Raw genomic sequence first — 16,876 nt, forward strand, 5'->3', positions numbered from 1 at the left:
GTGATCGAGCCTGGATTTAGACCCAAGTTGGTCAGACTCCAAATTCAACGCACTCCTTCTGCCATGCCATTCTGCCCTTGGAACGCTTGCCCTTGAGCCAGCTCTCCTGGTCCTACCTTGGAGTCTAACTGCTAGATACTCCTGGAATTGGCCCTAGACTTACTGGCCCACATCTGGAAGGGGCCCAGCTGCTGGCCTCTACCTCCTACTTCCTGCCCCATCTTAGGGATCAGCCTTGTCTGTCCTGGGGCCCAGAAGCTGTGTCCATTCTGCAGCTCCCCAGTGGGCTGCAGGGTAGTACATCTGCCTGCCAGGCGACAGGTGAGGACAGAAGCCCTCTGTCTTCGCCCCACCTTTCCCCGAGGCCTGCCTCCAGCTGAGGCTGTCGGTGGCCTGGTTACCTGGCATTCCATGCACAAGGCACTTACTTTCTCAGAGGCAGTCCCAGAATGTGGCCCAGCAGCAGGTCTTAAAAGGGCAGCCTTCTGGGCTCAATGCTTCCTTTCTCCCAGGGTAGGAAACAGCCACTAGACCCTTTGAATCCTATTGTCCCTCCAGGCCCTTCTCCCTTCAAGCTTCTTCTTCTCCCATTGACCCCTCTTTCCCGGAAAAGCCTCACCTCCACCTTCACACTGATGGGGACACAGGTCATTCGGAGGCACCGCAAGGTGCCAGCTGCTCCGCCTGCCTCTCCTGTATCTTCAGCCAGTTCCCTCTCCCGCCTCTAGGAGGCGCAGCCCCTCTCCGTGGCTAAGGTGACACCGCCATCTCCACCCCCGGCCCTTCCTCCGGCGGACTCCGGGCTCTCCTCTTCGCCGCCTCTGTCTGGGACGCCTCAGCCACTCAAGGCTTCCACTGCCTCATCGAGGCCACTGTCCCCTCTCGCTTTATCTGTAGCTCAGCTCTTGCTTGAACCCTAGACTTGCCTAGACACTTTCCCCTAGAAACGTCCCTCAGGCGCCTCAGACTCATAATGGAATTCACTGCCTCCCACCCCCAGTACACACCTGCCGCTAAAGAGCAACCCCGCTCTGTGCTCCTTGTTCCTATTAGTGCTTCTCGGACTTGAGGGGTGTCACCTGGAAGGCTTGTGAAAACAGAGACCCCCCCCCCCCGCCGGGCCCCGCCCCGGAGCTTTTGAGTCAATAGGTCTGGGGCGGGGCCTGGGAATTTCCTCTCTAACAGGTTCCCAGGGCCGCGCTCGCTCTCGGAGACCAGCGGGGCTGGTGCGCGGCGTCGCGGCCCGTCTTTCCTCCTATCACCTGAACGTTCTACCAGTGACCCAATCCTGTACTTTCCTCCCTCCAGGCACCCTCAACCCTGACCTCCTGGTCAGCCTCCTACTCCTCGCACCCTGGCCCTGCCCCCGCCCCTAAACTAGTTCCCTGCCTGCTCTTCCGGTCTCTCCCAGTAGAATGTGGGCTCTGAGATGCTGTCTGTCTCCCGCAGAGCTGGATTCACAGCGCCTGGCACACTACTTCACACATCGTGGGTGTTCAATAAATATTTGCTGAAGGAAGGAAGGAGGGAGGGAAGGAGGGAGGAGGGGAAGGAAGGAAGGAGAATAAAAACAGGGACCCACGCCCCCAAGGGAAGGAATCTTTTGCTCCAGTCATGTCCCACACGGGCTGCTAGAGTAATCTTTCTAAAACACAGAAACACATATCTGATGACATCATGCCCCTACTTAAAAAGTTGAAGTGATTCTCCATGGTCTCCAGGATGAAGTTTGAACTTCATACATGGCATTCGAGGCCCTTCAAGCCCTGGCCCAGCCTTCCTTTCCAGCCTCTTCTCCCCCTGACTGCCCCCCACACACACTTGACATCTTGCTTCACTGACCACTTCCTTTCCCTAAATGCTATGCTCCTTCACATCCTTGCCTTTACATCCGCTGTTCCCACAGCCTAGGAGACCTCCTCCCATGACTGCACCCTAATTTATCCTTCAAGAATGGCTGAGATGTCACCGCCTAGATAAAGCCTTCCCCAGCTCCTACAGTGTCACTCCACACCCTATGCCCCCTAGGAAAGGCAGGAAAAAGTAACGGCCGCTCACATTTACAGACCACTTGTAATGTGCCAGGCACTCTTTGGAGGGCTTTGCATAGATTACCTTAGTTTAGCATCACGTCAACCCTTTGGGGGATATGCTATTATTTCCCCTCACCCCATTTTCCAGAAGTGGAAACTGAGGTCTGGAAAGGTTTGGGTAACTTGCCCAAGGTCATCCAGCCAGGAAGTGGGAGAGCTGGACCTTGTTCACCACTGTGTGCCCAGGACCTAAACACAAAGGCACAGCCCATTAGATGTGCCTGTGATTATTATTTCGATGAATGAGTTCTAACAGGCAGTATCTTTTCTTCCACTCCCCATACTGGGCAGAGGAGAGATTAAGAAATGTTTTTAGAACAAATGGATGGATGGATGGATGGATGAGTAAATGAATGATATGACTGCCTGCTCACCACGGTACGAATTTACATTTAGCCCGATAAGTATCCTGATGCCACGTGGTGAAGGGGTGAGGGGAGAGGAGGAACTGAGTGACCAGGGGAGAGTGTGCAAGCTGATAACTGGTTTGGGCTTATTTCTCTTAAAATCTTTGTTTACTCAAAACCTTCCTGCTGGGTAGTCTAAATTAATGTAATTTTCTTCCTATGTGCATATGAGGGGTTTGGCAAGAGAAAGCATTTGAAAACAACCTCCCACAGCTCAAGACAGATCTGGCCCAGGCACTGATACCTGCTCGGCCCCAGCCCCAGCCCCAGCCCCACGCAGCCACTGTTCACAACGGTCAGGATGAGGGAGCAGAGCAGAGTGGTTGAGGTGGACAGTGGGGCTTCGGGAATCAGAATGCCTGGGTTTGACCTGGCTCTACCACGTATTGGTTGTGTGACCTTGGGTAAGTCACTGTACCTCTCTGAACTTCATTTTCCTCATCTGTAAAGGGTGGGAAAAAGAGCATCCACTTCACAGCTCTGGTTTTACCCCATGAGCACACCGCATGGTATCATAACCTGTGGCTGAATGCTAGCTGTGCTGTGTCATCATTTGAAGAATCGGATGTTACTGAACTCTCTTAAGAGCCCGTGAACCAGGCAGAATGGGGAGTACTCCCATTTTATAGATGAGGACACCTAAAGACCTTCCTTCATGGGTCAGGCACCAAATAGGTAGCAGAACCACAGGGTCCCTCAGGACACAGTCCCAAATCCTGAGCCATGGCTGCCAGGAGGATGGACCTCACTCAGGGAGGACTTTCAGGCACAATCCTCCCGTGTTGCCGACAGTCAGTTAATCAAATAGTACCGTCCTCTCTTTATCCCTGCCGTAGCTGAGATGGTCCAGATGGCTGAGACTCAGGGATGCCACCTCCTACATTATTCAATTTGCAAAACTGAGGTCTGACTGGATGCCCTGTGGCCAGTCAATAAACGTTGGACTGTGTGTCAGACAATAAAAGTCTGACTGTGTGTGCCACACCTGATGCTGTGAGGGCGGATGAGGACTTCCTGCCATAGCTGGCGAGGTTAGCTTGTTATCTGGCCGTTTCAGGGCCAATGGGGCTGGTCAGAGAGGGAGGTCTCGGGTCCTACTTACCATGGTGGTTGATATGGTCTCCGTGGTGATGGAGGGAGTAGTTGTTATGAACTCCTTCCCCCCTGGGGCAGTCCCGTCAACCTGCTGGCCAGAGGAGGAGTCGTTAGAGAGGGGAGAGAGAGAGAGAGTGCCAGATACGCCTGCGACGTCTGCCACCTGGGCTCGTGGCATCCCTAGGTACCAAGTGACGGGCAGTGTGAGCAGACATGCACTTGGGGAGGGGGTGCGTCCACACACAGACCAAACTACAAAGGGGTCTCACAGGTCCTCCAGCTCATTCCAATCATTTTATTTCACAAAGGGAAAATAATCCCGTATAATTTGATACATCCTATCTAAATTTCAATGCCTGTATTCTTTGACTGGGCCAGCGCATTGCTAGGGATTCACCCTTCAGGCATAAACTTTGAAAATTTCGCCAGGAAGTCTGAACAACAAAGTTCACTGCAGCATTCAACATTAACTGCAAAAGACAAAAACCATCACAGGTCCATTGACAGGTGATAAAGGCATGCTAAATCGGGATCCACTTCTAAGGGGGAACAAGGAGAGTGAGGTGGGGCCACATGTGCCAACATGGAGTGATCGCCAAGGTAAGTATTTAAAAAAAAAAAGGTAGGGATTTCCCTGGTGGCGCAGTGGTTAAGAATCCACCTGCCAACGCAGGGTACAAGGGTTCGATCCCTGGTCCAGGAAGATCCCACATGACGTGGAGCAGCTAAACCTGTGCGCCACACCTACCGAGCCTGGTCTCTAGAGCCCGCGAGCCACAACTACTGAGCCCGCATGCCTCAACTACTGAAGTCCGTGTGCATAGAGCTTGTGCTCCGCAACAAGAGAAGCCTCTGCGATGAGAAGCCCGTGCACCGCAACGAAGAGTAGCCCCCAATCGCCGCAACTAGAGAAAGCCCGTGCGCAGCAACATAGACCCAATGCAGCCAAAAATAAAATAAATTTATTCAAAAAAAAAGAAAAAAGGTAAAGTGTAAAAGAGAATGATCTCTTTTGTGTAAAAAATTTAAATACTTAGAGATATAAGAACATATGTTGGTATGTGCATATATTTTTTTTTCTGGGAGCACTCAGAAAAAAATTCATTTTGTTCTGTTTGAATTTCATAACTGTGAATATTTTGTTGTTATTTTGTTTTGATGTCAATAGGGGTTACTGAGCTGTAAAATTTGGGGCCATTTTTAGTTTTCTTTGTATAAAAACAAAACCAACACACATTACTAAAACAAAATAGATCAGAGAGGGAGTAAGTTGTTCCGGGGTCACACAGCTTGTCAGAACTCAAGAGTCTCGACAGCTGCACTAGCAGCCTCATAAACCTCTACGCATGTTATAAAAGTGAGAGAAAGAAGTCTGGAAACGACAGAGTTGCCCACATTTTGTAGATTTACATCTTTCCTTAGTTCTTAAGACAAAGACTGGTCTCCAGGGCAAAAAAGTCCCCAGCACTGCGGTTCCTCTGGCCAGAAAGAACCAAGAGGGCATCTATCAGACCCTTAGTCTCCATCTTCAAAGCTTAAAAACCACAAAAGGAACTTGGGAAATGCACTGTAAGTAACGCACCCGTGTCTGTTTACAACCGCGTCTCCAGGGGACTGAGTATGTTTCATCTTGCTAAGACAAACGACATTTTATCTTTTTTTTTCAGTTTGTTCATTTTGTCAATGTGATGTGGAACCCCCGTGCACACACACGAAAATGACCCAATGTGAGCTGCTCTGACCCAAGCTGAATTGGGTTCTCTCTCCTCTTCCCCTGGGATATCTTAAGAAACCTCTCCACCTCCTTCAAGCGATCTGAAAGCCATGGTCTAATCCACTAACCGCTAGTCCTTATAACACTCCCAGGAGGATGAAGGAGACATGACCACCCCCATTTTACAGATGGGAAAATTGAGGCTTTAAGAGGTGTAGTCTTCCCAGGATAAGAACCCATCCCACCACCCACACCCGGAGCTCAGGGAGGACAATGAAGCTCAGAAGAGCATCAGGGTTAAAATGGTGGCTCCGGGGGAGCCAAGGTAGCAAGAGCTGGCCAAGGGGCTTGGCCATGATGGGGACCCCACCCTTAAATGCCCAGTACCTAGGCCCAGCGTGCACAGGAAGGCACAGGTTACCTGGGTGGTGTCCACAGTGGCAACTCTGGTCTGCAGTACAGCCTCCGGCTCGATCTTCTTCCTGATAGCCAGGCTGCTGACTGTCATGGTTTCCGTTTTCACAGGCTGTAGGCAAATGAGGGAAGAACACTCTGTATCTCAAGCCCCGGCACGACTCCTACTCACAGGCAACTGCAGCGCGGGGTCAGCAGGTTATCTCCCACCACTGCCGCTGACCAAGTCTCCAGAGGGGGTCGAAGGCCAGGGCCAAAGAGGCCTGGTATGATGTCACAGACAAACAGCCCAAGAGGGGAGCCAGAACCACCAGCAGCACCAGGACAGCCTGCCCATGACCCTGCCACCATACCACCTCATGGTGGCTGCATGCTGGGTTTCAGGCTACCATTAAGAGAACATTCACCATTCAATTAACATGCTCTGTGCCGTGCCACACACTCAGCATTTTCCTGATAATACATAGTCCTGAGTGACTTCAATGGTTATGCCACCACCTCCCAGCTGCTTTCTCTGAACTGTTCTTTAGAGTAGGAGTCACACCTGGAGGCCCGGGGGGGCCAGGCAGGAGATGTAAACGAGTGAAGCGGGCTTGTTGAGGACCGGGGTGAACTGGAGAGCACATGGGGTCCACTCAGGTTTGGCCTGAGTGACCGGATCATCTGATTTTTGTTTTTTAATGATATAAAAAAAAATCCCTGGATTTTATATTCAGTGTCCTGATTTTTAAATCAAAGTCAAAGAAAACACATCTGCTAGCCAGATTTGGCCCAGGGCCATCAGTTTCCCATGCCTCCTCTAGAAGTCTTATGTTAAATGATCAGTTTCTTCTGAGTCCTCCATAGAACCTAGTTCATGGCTATACACACAGCAGGTGCTAACATATGTGAGCTGAATAAACGAATGAAAGTTAGCTTGTTGGGAGGGTGGTTAAGAGGGGATTCTTCTAGATGGTTGTAACTCAGCGATCTAGCCGTTCATTCAGTTAATCATTAGTGCCTGGAACGTACAAGCCTAGTGGAGCTGCCGCCTGGTAGGAAAGCAGACCTGTCAGCCAGTAACCTGACTACTTGTGATACCGCTGGAAGCAGAAGCATTGCAGAGCAAGGGGGCGGAGCAGGGAGCAACACTTCTGCCCAGGGTTGTCAGGAAAGCGTTTGCTAGGTAAGTGCTATCTGAACTTGGCCCTGGAACGTGACAAGTTTGCAAGGCAGAGAAAGGGAGGAGACACCTTCTCCAGAGGGTATAGCATGGAGTGAAAGCCCAGAGTAGACGAGCTCCTGTTTCAATGCCTGGAACGTGGGAGGGAGCTGGGGCTGGAAGAGGTGGGAGAGCGAAGGAAAAATGTGAACAAAGATCCTCTGAAAGAAGGACAGGGAGCAGAGACGCCCAGACGCAGTCTACCCCTGTGTCCCCCCCAGGTGATGACGTTTCCTCTTCTCTAAGAGTTTCCACCACTACCCCAAGACCCCAGGCCCTGGGGAGGGGAGCCAGGGCCGGGATCAGAAAACACCATCTGGCTTTCAGAGCAGGCGGCAGGCGCCCCCGTGAGTCCACAAGCACACGGTCTCTGCAGGTGCCATGCAACACAGACAGGGGGAGGAGGAGTCGCGTAGGACCAGACTGCCTGTCATCACTTGACCTCAGGCAAGAGATGGGGTCACAGGGTTAAAGCGCCCAGGAGTGCACGTTAGGGGTAAACCGAGCTGCCGAACATGCGAGCACAGAACCATGCTGTTCTGCGGAGGGGCGGTCATGCAACACGGAACAGAGCTTCAGGCTGGTGGCTCAGTCTTCTCACACATGGCCCAGGGCCCTCTGAACATGCAGTGCCCGGTGGGCCCGGGTCCCGATGATGCTCCACTGTACCTCGAACTGGGGCATATCCGGGGTGGAGCAGGCCCGTCGGTCTGGGCTGTCCTCGATGCCCCCAGACTCGTCATCCTGGCTCGGGCCCCGTTTGTTGAGATCCCGGGAGAACACCAGGCCCTCGGTTTCTGAGTCACTTTTGTCTCGGTCAAGCTCAGGCAGGCTGCGGGAGAAGTCTTCGAAGGCGCTGCCGTGGTAGTCGCCGATGACCGTGAAGTCAACCTCGGCCTCCAGGCTGGACGTGGAGCTGACCGTGATGCTGGAGCACTTCCGCTCAATGGCCAGGTGGTTGTCCTTCAGGAACACCGCGTCCCTCTCCTGGTCCTGGTCCTCGTCTCCCGTGTCACTCTCTGGGGCCCTGGGCCGTGGCGGTTTGATTTTCTCCTCGGAGCCCTCCCTCAGCCCTGCTCTCTATGGCCAGGTAAAATCAAAGGAATGGGGGTGTGGGATGTGGGGAGAGAGAGAGAGAAAGAGAGAAATCAAGATGGTGAATGACAGAAGAAATCTCGGGGCCATTCGATGCCCCAAATGGAAGAGGAGGTCAGGAAAAGAAAAACACCCCCGGAAAGGTTCTTTGACACCATAATAAGGTTAAAAAAAAAAAAAAGAACACTTCTCAAGAGTGAGGACACTCCTTTCCGAGGGTCTCCGGCTGACGGCAGAAGCAAGTACAAAGCAAACATCCTGCCAGTTGGTCCTGGACAGGAGGCCCCATCCAAGGTTTGGATCTGGGAGCTTATCAGAAGCGGCACTGCGCACAAGGCAGGGATGGGAGCCCGGACCCCAGGCCCATCCGTGCAGGCGGACATCAAGGAGGCAAAAACCAAGGAGGGAGACCCAGGGATTCAGGACCACCCAGGACAGGGAGGCAGAGAGGCTGGAGCCAAGAGCTTTGAGGAACAAAGAGGAAGCCAACACGGTTTGTCAATTCCACTGAGTCTCCGTGGGAGGGGTCAGCATCGTCTAGAGGGAGGAGCAACACTGGGTAATTCCTGGGAGCTGGGCGCTACATCACTTCAACCCTGAGCTCCGTGAGTGGAGGTTCTGCTCCCATCAGTGTAATTGACAACAGCAGGCCAAGGAAGTGCTGGAGGGGGACCAGCAACTCTTGTCCGACATACATACCTCTCAACTGGCCTGTCAGGGATTAAACACCACACACATTTTTGGCTGTTTTACGACATTCTTTTTTAAGACCAATCTAACCCCCACCAAATCTTTTTAAAGTACTTGGCTTCAGGTTCTAGAGACTCGGTGCACTTAGAGATTCACTTGCTAGACAAGCCTCCCTTTAGCCAGTTTCCGGAAGGTTGAGAGGTGTGAGGACTCATTCCAGACAAGCCAGAGTTGAGCTGCCACAAGAGGCGCTGCCAGAGCAGGTGGGGATCTAAGGCAGCGATGCACCCTGGCCAGGCGAAGATGACCAGGTCATCAGGGCACCGAGGGGCTGCAGAGACCTGTGGGCCTGAGGGGCTGGTGAATCTCAGGTGCCCCCCCTTTCCTGGGGGATTCGCTGCTAAGCTGGTAACGTGCTTCTCTTGCCTGACCGCGTCTCCGGATTTGTTCTGGATTAGAGAAGACAGTTAGTCTTAAGGAGGCAGAAAGGAACTTGGCACTAGGACCGAGAGGGAGCCGGAAGTGAAGGATGGAAACCTCTGGACTGTCAGCTTCCCCAAGGCAGGAGCACCAGGGAAGGGAAAGGATGAAGGAAGATCGTTGGACAAGCCAAGCAAAACGGTAGGAACCCAGCAGGTGCGGGCAGCAAGGCAAAGCAAATGTGTAGTTTGCTGGAGGCGGTGCCACTTTCTCCACCGGCGCTGTGTGACCCTCCGGGCACCAGGTCACACCAAAAGCCGAGGGTCTGTGTGGCTAAGCTAACATGGGCCAAGCAGATGAACCCGTCATTCCGCCTGGGCTACGCTCAGGCCCGTTTAGGGAAAAGAACTCATAGGGATGGACAAGCAGCCTCTGGTGGCAGTAATGACGAGGGGCCACAGAAACATGCTTTTAAAGAACTACGCGGCATGCGGTCAGCTCCCGGGCTGGGGGCAGCATGGGGGCGGGGGCTCACGTGGCCAGTTCCCCCAGTAGCTTCCTCCAGTGTAGTTTCGCAGCCTGGACTGGGGGACACGAGCTCGACGTCCATGCATCCTTCCCAGGGGGATGGGGTAGAAATGCCCTCCCAGAAGTGTCTGGCAGCTGGCGGCATCATGGAGGAATGTGTGGCTTTGGGGGCGGCAAAGTCCTCTGGGGGCTGAAACTGAGCAAATCCCAGGTCTAAACGCCTACTCCGCTGTTGCTCGACCTGCCCCACAGAGGCCTCCGAAGACAACTCGTTTGCAAAGGCCCTGGTTTCACCCTGACTTGCCCAGCGAGTTTCAGCTCCGTGGGTCTCAAAGATCCGAATCTTGTTGGCCACAGAGGTCTTGCTAATATCTTCCAGGGAGCCCTCTTGACCCCCAGCCTGGAAAGAGGTCATCTCCTTTTGCTTCCCTGAAGGGAACCACGACCCCTGGGCTTCTTCAGGGACAACTCTGGGCTTCCTGCTGGCGATGGGAGGGGCCCTGCGCTCACCTCCGTCTGGGGTCACAGCCAGCCCTACTCGGTCCTTGGGCTCCGGGCTCTCTTTAGGAGGATGGGCATGTTTGAGAAATATGGGGGACTGTTCTCCAAAGCGGTCCCTGAGCTGCACAGGCTCCCCCGACCCATAAGGGGCTGGGCTTGAAGAAGCTTCCTCTGGAGATGTCTGAGCCGCAAAGGGACGGGGCGAGGTTGGGAGGGGGGTGATCACCTCCTCCATCTGAAGAAACGCTGGGGCCTTGCTGTCCTCTGTCACAGGTTCTCCTGTTTGGGTGTGAACTGGTCCCCTCTCTCTGGGCAGGAAGTTGCCTCTGTCCGGCTTGGCTGGCTTCCTGACATCGCTAGGAGGGATGGCCCATGGAAGGACACAGGCCTGGCGGTCTGGACGCACGGCCCCTCCTCCGTGAGGTGAGTGGTTCCATTCTCCTGGGGGACTTTTCTCAGCCTTTCCCGTCAAGTCTCCACTCTGGGTGGCCTCTCCCCCTGCAGTTACTGAGGATGCTGGGTGGGTAGACTCTCCTTCCACCTCCCACCGGGCTTCGTACTCAGCAAACATCAGCCCTGGAGAAGGTCCCTTTCCGAGCTGCTTGACAAAGACCTCCAGGTCATCTGGTCCTTGGTTCCTGGGGGGCCCCGCCCCTCCCTCTGAGGAAGCTGAGTGGGCTTCACCCTCGTGGTGCTTGTTTCTGCCGACAGCGGCAGCAGAGCCCCATGGGCCTGAGGAGTCCAGCTCTGAGCTCTCCGTGAGCTCCTCCGACAGCTTCCGCCTGCTCTCGCAGCCAGGTGGGGCATCTAAGTGCTCTTCTCTCTCCTCCAGGGCCGAAGGGAGGACTTGGTCTTCAGACTCTTTCTCTCCATAGTTTAAATAGAAGCTTCTCTCTGCAAAGGAAGTGTCGGTTTCATCGCTCGAGTCGGCTCTGGCTTCTGTGTAGGCTGGGTCCAGCAGAAACGACCGGAGTCCTCCCGTGTCGGAGGCTGGAGAGGGGACGTCCACCTCTGCAGGGCCAGTGGCCGGGGCGGCGGGTCTTCCGCAAGCCTGGAACTCCTCCCACTTCTGCCTTAGCTCCGCCGGGCCCTCCAGCTGACCCCTGGAGGCCCGCTGCTTCCTGATGGTTGCCTCCCCAGGGTCCACCCTGAACCAGGAGCCCTCTGGGAGCGTTCCTGCCAGCGTGCGGCCTGCAGCCAGAGAAGCCCCTCCTGGGCCTTCCCTGACCCAGGGGCTTTCCTCCCACACTGACTCGAAGCCTTCAGGGCTCGTGATCATTCTTCCTTGTCGCTGTGTGTTTGCTCCTTTGGCTCCCACCTTTTCTTCTGTGGCCATTTCAAAGGTGAACTTGTCCACCAGGACGTCTACCTTGGAGAGTCTGCCGTCAGCAAGCATGTCTGCGAGGCCTGCCTCCCTTTCTTCCTGCTGTGTGGCGGTCACTTTTAGGAGACTGAGTTCTTCTGGCCTAATGTACTCTCTTTCTATAAATACCCAATGCTCTGAACCCTGCGTTTTAATTGGAGCAAGAAGAGTTAACATGAAATATCAGGCACCTGAAGAATGGGTTCCCTTTTTCCCTCCGCAAGAAGGGACCAAGGTCCACCTGCCCCCTTGGTCAAGGTCAGCTGGCTGGGGACAGGAAGGCAGGTCAGCCTCATCAAGGCTACTCTTCCCATCAAGGCACCCAACAAATTATCTACTGATGCCCTCAACCACCACCCTAACCGGGTAAAATGGGATGCGGTCTCATACCCTCCCCGTGTTAACCATCGGGGAATGGAAATCCACAGATGGTCCAGGACTCTTCCTCTTTTAATAATAAAGCTGCCAGTGTCAGAGGGGAAAGTAGCTTACATCACATGGAATCTTTGAAGGCTAGAGCCAAAAGAACTCCTAAGACTTCCTGCAGTCCAATCTCCTACTTGTGCAAATGGGTAAACTGAGGCCAAGAGAAGGTCAGTGACGTTTTCAAGGTCACAGTCAGTCGAGTCAGGAAAAGAATGCCTGAGAGCCTTGCTGACTTACAGCCAATGGAATATGGGTCCCAACTGCGATCTAATGTCGAGTTGTCGGGGAGGCACTGAGTTAAGTTTCACAGGCCACAGCCTGAAATCGGACCTTTCTGCAAGAGCTAATTGGAAGGAAAGAGATTAGACCAAAATATACCAAACGGCCAGCTCTAGGGGTTAGTGCCAGTCGCTGCAATGGCTGAAACAGCTTGAACTCTGTGGGGTTCATCCCCAAACAAACAAATACCAAGGCCTGTTCTTGGAGAATTCTAACAAAATCCACAGAAAGACTGGAAGAGGACTGACCTGAACATATCATAGAAGGTAAAGATCTAAATATCCAAGCATCATCACTGGTCCAAAGCACTGGGAGTACAGCACCGTCAACCATCAACAAAACAGCCCTCTACCTCCCCTAGAGTTTTTCAAGCAACACTTAGGAGGGAAGGATGGACTTCTAGAATTGTTAAAAAAGCAAGAAGGCCAGGAATTCCCTGGTGGTCCAGTGGTTAGGACCCGGTGCTTTCACTGCCAGGGGCCCGAGTTTGATCCCTGGTTGGGGAACTAAGATCCTGCAAGCCGCGAGGTGCAAACAACAACAACAACGCGAGAAGGCCAATGGGATTTAAATCTTCTTGAAACCACAGAATACTTTCTTCACACAAAATCTTGATGGCAATCCAATATGTAACACAGATACAGGGCCCCCCCCCTGTGGAAGTTGGAGGCCTGGGCTGCCCTAGTGCCCCGAAGTGCCTCCCTCCTTTGAAACCACTGCTCTGACCCAAGTCCCTCATGGCACAGATGTGGAAACTGAGGGCTGGGGAAAGTAAGCACCGTGCCCAAGGTCAGAGAGTGAGCCAGTGGCAAAGGCAGGCCTAGAACCCGGTCTCTGATTCTGTGTCCTGTGAAAAGCTCCACAGTAAGATGTGCCGAAAACTGCTCCTGACTACAGCAGGGGGCAGGTTCCCATGCGCTTGGGCTCCAATTCAGGTTATGACCTGGTGAGGAGTCTGTCAGATCCCAGAAGATCTGAAGGATTCTGAAGACTCAAGGGAGCATTATAAGCCCTCTGACCTCCCCCACCCCTCCCCCTGCTCCATTTTAGCAAAATCTCCATGACTGTCAGGGAATCAAACCTCATTAAGAGAATCTTGCCAACAGGAAAGAGAGAGAAAAGGAAGGGGGGAGGCCCAGACAAAATCTGCGTGGGTTTCTGAGATTCTACTCCAGGTTCTTAAGCTTTCTTAAGCTTTCCAGGACAACAACACTTGAACCATCCCAGAGGGAAGAGTTTTGAGAGCCTACAAAGCCTCCTTTCTCTTCTACTTGGGAAGCAGGCGCCTTTAGCTGCTCCCATTTCAGCTTGTACTGACACCATCAGCCTGGCAAGGATGGCCAAAGATGGTCCATGAGACCCCTTGTGGAACATTCCTGCCCACGTCTAACTAGAAACTAGTTTCTAGCAACCAGAAGCTTAGAAACTAGGTTGAGTGGGGTGGGAGCTGGCACAGAACAGAAAGTTTCTGCAGAAAGAAAAAGGGAAACATGTACTTATATTTAGTTACTATGTGCCAGGCAGTGTCAGCCCTTTGGAGAAGTTATTAACTTTAATCCAAATGGCGACCTGTGAAGCAGGTCCTGTTACCCTCATTTCAGAAGGGGAAACTGAGGCTCCCAGAGGGAAGAAGAGGCTCTGCATCTAACAAGTAAAAATCCTGAAGAGAGAAAGAGCCTGAACAAAGAGAGGAAAGCTTTGGCTCTCTGACCCAATTCACAGGATAAATGATGTCAGGGAAGCCGCCAGGCCATTCTTTCCACTGAGCCAGGGGACCTTCAGTGCCTGCTCAGAGCACCCCCTGCTGTCAGCGGGAGCCACTGCAGCAAGACTGGCCGCGAAACGGGAGCTGGGAGCTGGAGTGGGGCCAGTTCTGTTCCCACACAAGCTGACAGGAAGAAAATCTCCAGCCAGGATTCTGCTGACCCCGGGCTGTTCAGGGTCCACCTGGAGCTCTGGGTCACATTTTGGGCCCTGCTCTTTACAGGAGACCCCCAGAGGAAGGGGTCCAGGACAAGGAGCCCTCTAGAACCCACGGGAGAAGCTGCGGAAGAAAGTGGGAGTTGGGGGGCAGGGGGGACGCTGAACTCTGAAGGGCCTTCCTGGAGGAGGATGCAGAGTGGAACTACAGGCGCCAGGGGGCAGAGCGAGGCCCACAGGCAGGTGACTCGGAAGGGCAGGTTATAATTCAATATGGAAACTTCCCAACAGATGACTGAAGAAGACAAAATGGACTGCTGTTAAGAACAGGGAGAGCCCCCTTGTGGAACAGGCTGGACGGACAATTTTCAGGGATGCTGGTGAAGGGCGCATGTGGCCCTCCCAACCCTGCAACCCCCCAAGTTAGGACACCTGTGCTTGGCTCTACGCGAATCTCTGTGCTCCAAGGCATCACTGCTTCCCTAACCTGGGGATGCTGTTGACTCCTGTCCAACTTCTCTCAAGAGTGCTCCTAGCTTTGTTTTTAATTTTACATTTAGGAAAACTTCAGAGTAGAACCGTGATTTATGTTTTACCACTTACGTAGCTGACTCACGGCTCTCTTACAGTTCCAGGACGTTTCTAGCAGCTACAAAATTTTTCTCTGGGAATGGAGAACAGTATATTCTCCCTCTGAATAGTATAACAGTATAACAGCCCTCATACACACTATGCCAACAGAGGAGGCTTGGTTATCAGAGAGAAGGAATTTTCACCCAGATGATCAATCGGTCCCTTCCAATCCCGACGGTCTATGAAGTCCCAGCAAAGAGGGAGGATGCAGCCCCCTGCTCCTGGGCCTGGGTTCCACACGGCATCCACGCAGGGGCACAGGAAGTTCCGAGGACCCTCGGCCTACTGCCATCCTGGGCAGAGAAGTGATGCTCTCCTCATTTAGAATGCTTGCCTGACCGACATCTGTACAACCCCAAGGATGCTCCCTGGTGAAAGACACCCACTTTTGCCTGCCTGGGGACCCTGACAGACCCAAACTCCAAGGGGAGTTTAGAGAATGGAAGCAGGGGATGGAGGGGCTAATTAGTCACTGCTAGACCTTACTCAGGCTTCTGAACAGAGACAAGACCTCAGAGCAGAGGTATTTAGGTGCCATGATCCCTGATCCCAAGCTTAGCAGTCAGAACCTGCCTCCAGGTCACCTGCCTCAGCGGGACCTGAGAGGTCATTTCTACCTGCCCTTTTTAAGCCAGAGGAGACTCAGACCATTCCGTCTTCCTTGAATGGTTTCAGTCCTATCCTTCCTGAGAAACCATGGATGAGGGACGGGCTGGCCCATTATGGACCCCTGGGACAGGGGACGCTCACTTGTCACAGCATGGGGCCAACATGAGCTACCCACTGCTCCCACCTGCAGGGCAGGGTCTGGCCCACCCCCTCAGCCCAGAGAAAGGGTTTTCTTAAGATTATTAGGGTGGTTCTGGGTGGGTGGGGAGGTGACGACAGTAACCTCAGGAGATGCTGCGAGGCTTTTCTGAGTGAACACTTCCAAGCCTGTGGCCGTCCCAGGCTCAGGTGCCAAGTCCTGCTGAGAGGTGTCCTGGGTCCTCTGGGACTGCAGGGGAGGCCCAGGGCCGGAGGAGAGGGGAAGAGGGAGGAAGGGAAGGAGAGACAGAGAGGGAGAGACAGAAAGCAGGAGAGAGACATACACACAGAGTCCGTGAATAGCCCAGCTTTGTAAATCCCTCATCCTTAGGTCAGGAAGGAGCCACGCCATGAGAGCCCATATTTGAATCAGGGATTCCAGTTACCATCAGCAGTGGCCCCAGGACTGTCCAGCACTTTCCAGTTTATAAAGTGCTTTTATATCCATTATTTCACTCGACCTTCCCCACAGCACTGTGGAGTGGCAATTTTGGTCCCCTTTTAGATGGACTGACAAGGCAGTGAGGCTTCCGAGAGGTGATGTCACTCACCCAAGGACCCAGTCCAGTCCTTGGAGACAGCTCCTCTCATCTCCCAAATCTTCAAGAGCCTCTAAATGCCAGTGGGGCCTGTAAGCCAGTTAAAAGGTCCATCGCTCCAAGGTGAGCTCCTGGACCAGACTTCTCTCCAGCAATGGACTACACTTCTTGCGGGGAGGCAGTAGGGGGGATGGGAGGTGGAACAGACTCCACCTTTTAATGAGACGCATCTTCTGGCAGTTCCAGCTATCACCAGCAGGTGGGGCACCCCCATGCCAGGCTGCTCAGAGCATCTCAGCTCCCCGGAGTCCAGCCCTCCAGGGCCCAGCCTTCCTTTCTCTGCTGGAGTCTGACCCCTTTGGAAGCCTCTACATCCACCTCACCGACTTCAGGACTGACTAGAGGCCACTCTGGTCAAGCGTCTCTCAGGGCAGGAGGAGGGGCGTGTGTAACTGGATCACTAGACCAGCCCCATGGCCCCATCCAGGGTCTTCAGTGTCTTGATTGTGCCAGCGGTGACCACAGAAGCCCTCAGTGGGTGAAGAGATTTGCCCTCCTTCCATGGCACCAGCCACAGAGGCCCCCATGGCATCCCTGACGTCATGAATCACCAGCCAAGGAGCTACCACGGCAGCCTCGCTAGACAAGGCCCTGGTACCCGGCACGTTGAGGCCACGGGAGTGCTGATTCAATCAAAGGCTCACTTATTAGATCACAGCTGCATCATCAATTCTCAAAGCTCTAAAGGGCA

The 16,876-nt window shown here is 53.5% G+C and overlaps 2 protein-coding genes across 12 annotated transcripts in view; both read right to left on the reverse strand.

Annotated features, from left to right (window-relative positions):
* The window catches only part of LOC114894041 (band 4.1-like protein 1), a 127,762-nt gene that overhangs the window by 13,168 nt on the left and 97,718 nt on the right, over positions 1–16,876 (reverse strand). For 6 of the 11 annotated variants that reach the window (XM_029220213.1, XM_029220210.1, XM_029220205.1 and 3 more), the window contains 3 exons: positions 7,594–8,004; positions 5,731–5,835; positions 3,603–3,686 (listed from right to left, as the gene is read on the reverse strand). In XM_029220213.1, the coding sequence (XP_029076046.1) occupies positions 3,603–3,686; positions 5,731–5,835; positions 7,594–8,004 (600 nt within the window). The remainder of the gene's footprint in view (positions 1–3,602; positions 3,687–5,730; positions 5,836–7,593; positions 8,005–16,876) is intronic. The other 5 variants (XM_029220212.1, XM_029220209.1, XM_029220216.1 and 2 more) reach the window with 3 other exon arrangements.
* On the reverse strand, positions 8,016–11,826 carry LOC114894042. Its single transcript, XM_029220217.1, has one exon. It carries the CDS (start codon positions 11,696–11,698, stop codon positions 9,539–9,541), a length of 2,160 nt encoding a protein of 719 aa, XP_029076050.1. The 5' UTR covers positions 11,699–11,826; the 3' UTR covers positions 8,016–9,538.

This window comes from Monodon monoceros, unplaced genomic scaffold (assembly GCF_005190385.1).
Source record: "Monodon monoceros isolate NGI ecotype Baffin Bay Population unplaced genomic scaffold, NGI_Narwhal_1 Super_Scaffold_13, whole genome shotgun sequence".
Taxonomy (NCBI): Eukaryota; Metazoa; Chordata; class Mammalia; order Artiodactyla; family Monodontidae; genus Monodon; species Monodon monoceros.

What these genes read in the sequence shown, in the direction of transcription:
- LOC114894042 (XM_029220217.1), bottom strand. Translation starts at nt 11,698, where the DNA reads ATGTTAACTCTTCTTGCTCCAATTAAAACGCAGGGTTCAGAGCATTGG.